This window comes from Branchiostoma belcheri, unplaced genomic scaffold (assembly GCF_001625305.1).
Source record: "Branchiostoma belcheri isolate BF01 breed outbred unplaced genomic scaffold, Haploidv18h27 scaffold67, whole genome shotgun sequence".
NCBI lineage: Eukaryota > Metazoa > Chordata > Leptocardii > Amphioxiformes > Branchiostomatidae > Branchiostoma > Branchiostoma belcheri.
The window spans coordinates 541,108-549,149 of record NW_017804320.1 but is presented as its reverse complement, the minus strand read 5'-3'; the positions used below and the strand labels follow the sequence as shown (position 1 = coordinate 549,149).

The 8,042-nt window shown below is 40.9% G+C and overlaps 2 protein-coding genes across 2 annotated transcripts in view; both read left to right on the top strand.

The window, feature by feature from the left end:
- The window catches only part of LOC109483880 (neuropeptide Y receptor type 2-like), a 1,344-nt gene extending 950 nt beyond the window's left edge, over positions 1 to 394 (top strand). The window contains exon 2 of the mRNA XM_019787023.1: positions 368 to 394. Within this exon, the coding sequence (XP_019642582.1) occupies positions 368 to 394 (27 nt within the window). The remainder of the gene's footprint in view (positions 1 to 367) is intronic.
- Positions 395 to 2,765: 2,371 nt separating this feature from the next.
- Positions 2,766 to 8,042, top strand: part of LOC109483879 (melatonin receptor type 1B-A-like) — a 37,281-nt gene continuing 32,004 nt past the window's right edge. The window contains exon 1 of the mRNA XM_019787022.1: positions 2,766 to 3,092. Coding sequence (XP_019642581.1) covers positions 2,766 to 3,092 — 327 coding nt within the window. The remainder of the gene's footprint in view (positions 3,093 to 8,042) is intronic.

Sequence of the window (8,042 nt, the reverse complement as noted above, 5' to 3'; positions counted from 1 at the left end):
CTAAGCACAGGTCACATCAATCATATACATATGATTTATGAATATAGAAGAACCAAACATCTGTCACATGGTAACTAGTGTTGGGCTACATCATGTTGCAAATTTTTATCGCAGGAGGAATTGAGACGCCTGTCACCATATATAGTAATGTGTTTGAGTTAGAATTAAGAGAGCAGACCACATGCGAAGGTAAACATTATGCATTTGCTTTGCAAATGTTACCTTTCTAGTTTTGCAATAATTTTGTTTTTAACTGTATAATGGTTACTTAAGTACGATTTGTTGCTATTTTCTCTTCAGTTGCCTTGGTTTTCATTTAAGTATTTCAGTTACTCAGTTTAATTGTGATTGTTTTGTTGTGTTTAAGGAGAAGGGCTTGTACAAGCCTTTATAGTGTTTTTTGTGGAAAATGAATAAATAAATAACAATAAATAAATAAGAATATCTGAAAGCAATGCGTTGCATTGGTGTCTTCTTATCTATGTTTGTCGAACTTATGATAATGTATGTACTTCAGGGACCAACGCTAGATCCCATTCCTGGGATCCACAATGTCAATAACAAGGTTAAATCGGATAAAAAGTCTGTGAGCAGTACACAATCATAATGAGGAGATATTGTCCCGCTCTGCCCCCCCCCCCCCACTTTACAGGAAAATACAAGAACGTTCTTGGGCTCTATCGCCTCGGGAGACGGTCTGTAGTTTTTCCCAGTGTACAGGAGCTGTTAAAGACTGCCCCCTAGCGGCAAATGTTTGAAGTGCAAAAGATAAATGTGCTTTGTGGTCAGCATTATGAACATTGTTTACTCTGTGGTGTCGTACTTGATGCAGTACCAAGGTCAGCCACCAGGAGGCCCATATTTGACCTTGACCTTTGTCTTCATACGACCTGCCAATATTGCAAATATCATCACAATCCATAAAGTCGTCTGGAAGTTATGCAAACTTCATTCAAATTACAATACCTTGCGTGTAAAATTCCTCTCCTTTGTCAATGCTTCATTTCAACGTGTTCTCATTAATTTTGCAAATGACCTCTACGTTAACATAATATATGCATAGTGATGTTAACCTTTAAGTAACTTACACATGTCACAAGGTATAAAATTCAATTCCCATCATTCACCAATAAGAAATCACAGAATTGTCCCAAAAATTATGCAAATTAGGTCATCATTTGCATACCTGTTAATGTTCCATCTGCCATAGATTAAATAGTATAAAAGTACTATTATCTGAAACACTTAAAATATAGAATTTCCTTCTTAATTATGCAAATTAAATCTTCAAATCAATGAACGACTGTAGGTTGGATATTCAAATGCGCTTGTGAAGTCGCAGCTACATTCAACGTGCGATTTTAGTAGGGATTTCTAGCGTGGCTATGGCAGAACCTCAAGGATCTAAGGCAGGATAAAGAGTTTCCATCACAAGACATCCGACTTCAACACGACATAGTCGCGACAGTCCCAAGAATACCCTCATAATCCTATCGTATGGCAATTGTGTCCAAATTTGGACTGAGAACGGGTTAAAGAAAATTATCAAACTGGACAATGTTTCAGCACAGGATCTCAATGCTGATCTTACCCACTGTTCCTCAAAATCCCACTTGTCCATCAAAATTAGTAGTTTGGCAAAGAAAAACGTCGGTCATATTTCTGCATGTCTCCTTTTTTGCATTGCTTTTTCTTAACGCTTTTTACCAAGATGAGACGGGCCATAGAGTTGTTCTATTTTACGCTTTTACCAAGATAAGACGGGCCTAGCCTGTGAAACCCAAGCTCCGGGGGGCTCCCTACATAGGCGGACTACTAGGGAGCCGGCGAAAAGCGAGGTTCAGTCAGGTTAAGACGGGCCATGGAGTTGTCCTATTTTACGCTTTTACCAAGATGAGTCGGGCCATGGAGTTGTCCTATTGGCTAGAAAATTTAATTGCGTCAGTAGGAGACAGAAGGGGAAAGCCTCCATCGGTGGATGCCACCGAACGTGTTATTACTTGCGAGTGAACAGCTTTAACAGCTCCCTGTTCAACAGAAGTTCACAATTCTGCATGTCTCCGTTTTTTTGCATTGCCTTTTGTTTACGCTTTTACCAAGATGAGACGGGCCATGGAGTTGTTCTATTTTACGCTTTTACCAAGATGAGAAGGGCCATAGAGTTGTCCTATATATATTTTACGCTTTTACCAAGATGAGACGGGCCATGGAGTTGTCCTATTGGCTAGAAAATTTGATTGCGTCAGCAGGAGACTCAAGGGGAAAGCCTCCATTGGTGGATGCCACCGAACGTCAACCTGCGTATTATTAGGCCACGCCGTCTTAATTTTATGGATGACATCCTCTGGAGACCCCCAAACTAGTGCGCGCGGGCGAATAAAAAAAATTCCGGCCCAAAATAAAAAATGTTACTAAACCACAGGAATACAAAGCTAGTACTATGAATTTGTGGCAGTACTTAGCGACGTATACAACAAGCTGGCACATGCTGGCTTTTTGCGGCATGATGAATTGGCACTGTAAGTATGTACTGAGTTCATGAGTCGTGGAGCTTCGGTAGCCTGGGTGCCCAGCTCCGTGTTGTCGCAAACTACCATGAGCTACCCAGGCATAGAGCCAGGCCAGAGCCTCGGTGGACGAAAATCAATGCGCGCGCGGATGTCATCCATAAAATTAAGTCGGCGTGGCCTTACTTGCGAGTGGAACGCTTTAACAGCTCCCTGTTCAACAGAAGTGCGACCAGTGCGCTCAGGTGTTGTTGCATGATGAACGGCACGCTAGCAGACGCAGTGAACGGTACGTTGCCGTTGTGGCGGGCGGCGCTCAACAGCACGCCTCCCGCTGACCAGACCGCCCTGCCGCCTGGTGAAGACGCTTACGATGTGGGCACGGGGGTTAAGGTGGGCTCCACCATCCTGCTCGTGGTGCTGATCTGTGGCGGCACCTTCGGGAACTGCCTGATCATCGGGGCGGTGTACGCCACGCCCAGCCTCCGCACCGTCTCCAACATCTTCATCGTAAACCTCGCCGTGGCAGACCTCATGGTCTCCTCAGTCGTGGACACCTTCAACATCGTCGGAATCTTAGATCAGGTGTGTTTTTTTTTATTAATGATAAGAATAACCTGTATTGGTGATGTACAGCAGGAGCAGTAAGTTTTGGGGAATTTTCCTTCTTAGGGCATATAACAGTCCTGAAGAACGTCTTGCTTTTGTAGAGATGACCTCGATAGCCTAATAAATAAAATAAAATCAATAACCTTTATTGTACATCCATGCACTATCGGGCTAAGTACAAGCGAACAGATGAAATGGGTAATATACATGTTTGTAGTACAAACAGCTCTAAAACTACTCTAATATAGAGCTTCGCCTTCTTCTCGTTTCTTTGTGATGTTAAAAATATAATTTGAAATGGGTTTGTATAATACAGGATGATCAAAGCGCATAAGAAATATGAATTTTTCAATATTAGGCAAGTATTGGAAGTATGGAAACGTACTTGTAATATATCTAAAAAGATCATTTCTTTCATTGCTTCGTCTTCTACTTTGTTTAAGCTACAAAATTGGCAGATTCTATTGAAATATGTATCGACAAGACGCGGTGGCGACACACTCAAATTACACTCATATTCATGTCGCCACCAGACAATACATAATACATACGACAAGCAAAGCACAGATAACATATTGAAATTGAATACAGTAATAGATCAATGAACAAGTGAAACTGATATATATAAATGCTGACAGTATTGATCAATAAACGATGCTACAAAAACGATTTGATTCCAACAAAAATACCTGTACATGTTGTAGTATTTGAATATTGAACATTGTTGAGAGAAAAGAACCTTTTAAAAGTAAATGTACCAGAATATCATCAGAAAGATCATCAGGTGTGTTTGTCTTGTGCTGATCTCTAGGTGTGTTAAAGTGCATAATTTATACACTATTCTTCGTTGAGTCCACAAGATGTAAACAGAGGAGTGTATGAATGAAGTGAATCAGAGGAATCCAGAGGCCGAGGTCTCGGGTTCGAGTCCTGACATGCCACTGATCTTGTGCCCTTGGAAAAGCTTAAAGGCACTTTACACTAGCCTCTACCAGGCACCGCGGATCGCTGGAAAAATAGCGACCGACGTGGGTCGCGAATTGGATCTTCTCTGGCCGGCTACCTTCCATGGTATATTATTCCTTTATTTCGGCCGATTTCTATTATTTTTCCATTATTATTATTATTGGTAGAGGCTAACTTTACACGACTTTGCTCACTTAACTCGAGTGAAAATGAGTATTGTCCTGTTCCGTATTTGTTCTCTGCGTTGGTGACGGTATGAAATAAGTTGAAAATAAGTTGACATAACTTGAGTGTGCCGTCACCATGTCCAGTAATGAAATGTTGAAATAAAAAAAATAAAAAATCACCATCTTCCCAACACATGTAGTATTATTTGGACCATAGCATACCAGGACATGCCCCTGGTCTTTTTCGAAAGGAATGGTGAGTTCTATAACGTATGTAGTGTGACTCTGCAAATACGGGACCTCCCTTTCACTACCCTCCAAGCAGAGGTTGGGGGGGAATGATCGTTACCTTTTTATACATGTATATGGCCGGTTTTTTTTGTCGCTACGACCAACCACCATACCCGTCCGCCCCCCTACCCGTGGCTGGCGACCTTCTCTGGCCAATGTTTACTGCCTGGCCAATTTGATACTGTCTTTTTGCCACCGAGAGGCACCTGCTTGGAGATTACCTTTCACGTCCTATATCCGAGGGACGTCCCTAACCAAAGCTAGGTACTCATTTTCACCTTAGTGAGGTAAAGGACCCCTCTTGCTTTTGTTGCCAGTTAAAACAAGTCTCCATAGACGTTACAATGTCCTTAATAATTCAACATATTATGACACATTTCCGGACAGCAAGCATGCGTCCGCGATAGTGATGGTCAAAAAACATCGTCCGATGTTATTTTGTCCCAGTTCCCGGTAAATTGTCTGTAAACAAATTGTAAATAGAACAAGTGATTTTTTTTCTAACCAGGGTCAGGGACAATATACAGAACCTTGTTTCTAACGAAATGTAACTGGGTCAATCGGGCATGCGCACGTGTCCAAGCTGTTCTATTTGATTTTATTAGTTTGCACAGAAACAAAACAGACAATAATAATACAAAACAAAGATAAAACAGGTGCAGGAGGAGGGGAGAAGCATGGACTGCTTATACAAGGCCCTCCTCCTCTAAACTATACAAAATTAAATGTAATCAATAAATGGAAATAATACAATAGAAAATGGAAATAATACAATAAGGATAATCAAATAATGTACGGTATAGATTAATGACAATAAAATAAGGTAATGTAAGTTATAAATACAGTGCAATAATGATAATGATAATAATTGGTATGAGTTAAAATAAGAGAAAAACACTATCGCCAATAACAAGACGTGCTGTCAAAGAAACCTTGATTTTAACAATCATCGGGACATCATTTTTTGTTTTTATGCTTAAGTTTATGTTTCTGATGTTTGGGTTGGGTTGTTTTAAACATTCCGGGTCAAAAAATCCCAAAAGATACTCGCCACCATTATGCACAACAGCCACCTAATATCTGTTCAGAGAACCTATGCTACCAGACAAGTACCTGAACCTACGGCCTATTCCACAGGATTGTAAAAGTAGGGATGTTTCTAAAATATGCATTTACTTCAATATAAAAACTGCTACGGTGAAAATAAAAAGACGTGCATCATCACGGACATAATGGTACACCACATGCCCAATTACACAGAAATGCTACGTACAGAACAATGCGTTTCGGCTGCGAACATCTTCCAAAAACCTTAAGCATCTCTTAAGCACGGGGAAACATCTGGTACCACTTATCGGCCCCTTCTTACATCTGCTTGAAGGATCCCCCCCCTCGCTATTCCAAACAACGGGTTTTCTGGACCATTTCAATTTGCCTCAAATTTGTAGGGGTGCATTTGAAATATTACATTGACCGCGAAAGCAGCAACGGCAAAAATACACATTCGTGCATCATCACGGGCATGCCCGCAGACGGCGTATAAAATTGCGTGACGTTTACACAAAGAGAACCCAGTGTTTTGACTGCAAACACGAAAAAACGGCTCTTCACAACACTCCGTCCGGAGGTCCTGACGTCCTTCACGGAGTAACAAGAGTATTGTTTTTCCTAGGAGTTGTCTGGCTCATATAACCCTCTGTAATGCTGACACCTTCTAGGTGGCACACCCCAGTTCATTTGGTGTTTCTATTCAAAGCTGCACACCCTCAAGTCTAGCGACCGTCTTTGCCGTGGAATAATTCGGAAGGAAAATAACTGTATATGGGACAAAGGGATATCTCTTCAGCTACAAGTCCAGCTGAGTTTGGTTTCTTCAACCTTTTTAAGTTTGGTAAAATCAACGGAAAAAAACATTATTTTCACTCCAAAATTAATGCACAAAATCGGGAATTTTTGCGTAGGATAATCCCATAGAATAAAAATTCCGGCAGAAATAACTTATGCAAGCAAATAGACCCAAACCTTCACTATACCCGAGTAAATTATAAAGAAAATTGTAGTACTGAATTTTTTAAACCATCCACGCCGCGAGGGGTTGCAAATCCACCCCGAGGAAGGCGCAGAGCAAAATCTAGGTCAAACGGGTGGATTACACTTGGCGCGCAAGGATACCCGGAAGTAAGGTTCGGAGCCAAAATAAATTTTCACCCTAAAGTCACCATTTCTTACACTCTTCAGCCATGTTAATGTTTAAGGATATCTCGCGGCAGTTTATGAGAAATGTCACCTCAAACTTGGAACCTCAAAACCCTTTCGTCACTTTTTTTACCACGGACTACCACGGGCCACGGGCGCGGAAGAACAGGGGTGTGCACCGCTAAACGCCTTAGTGTTGCCTGGTTGTCCTGATTACGTTGATGGATTCTGTAAGAAGCATCGGTCATATCATTCATCCGGCTGGATTCCCCGTCCCAACCTGTTGATCAATGAAATGGTATACATGGCACGTACGGAGTACCATGGGGAGCCGTACGATGGTCCTGGTGGAAAAATTAAACGGATAACGAGTATGTTTAAACACGTCGATATTTATTCTTATTATTTCAGCATAATATTTAGGTCAGATTACCAAGCTGGGGCCCAGTCGGGTTGTTTACCCGAACGAAAAATAAGCAACTTATATGACAAAATATACACAAACAGTGCTCAAGGCTCAATTTTTTAAACTGTGTTTTGTTGTCTATTATACATTTCGTTCCCACAATTTGCCCGGCCAGGACAGCCTGCAGTCTCTTAGTGTCACCTACAAAAGGTAGTGAATTCTACCTGAAACGTCTGACCGTTTTCAAAAGCATATCCAGTTGCTTGAGTAATTATTTTTTGGCGTATCTTATTACCTGGATGTCTAACCTTCATCGATGTAATTGCCAAGAAACCTATGAAGTCTATGGCAGTATAAAAAGCAGTATCAGGAATATATCTCAAGAGAATATAATTGTTTTATTTGCAAATTCATGCCCGAGGGCTAATTGCAGGAACAGAAGAAACATTTGATATAAAAAAAAACAGATAACTAGAAAGGCCAATATTTGCTTTGGAGCAAATACAGCGATGGGTTCACCACATTTTACGACATGGCAGGGAAAGAATGAGAAACACAAGGGAAAACAATGATTTACATTGATATAACTATAATATGAAGTAACATACAACTAAAACAACAGTTGGATAGCTATTCCCTACTTTATTGGTTAGGATTTTTAATTGCATAATGCAAACTGTTGATTTTCAAAAAAAAAAACGTTCATGCCCCGCATTCCAATGCTGGAGCAGAAAAGCTTGAAATACCTACCAAAACACTTGAATAAAGACATACTGTCAGTATGGAAATGCTCTGTGCAGGTGTTAATCAAGTTAAATCCCAACAGCCAATCAGCAAGAAATGCTCTGTGCAGGTGGAAATGCTCTGTGCAGGTGTTAATCAAGTTAAATCCCAACAGCC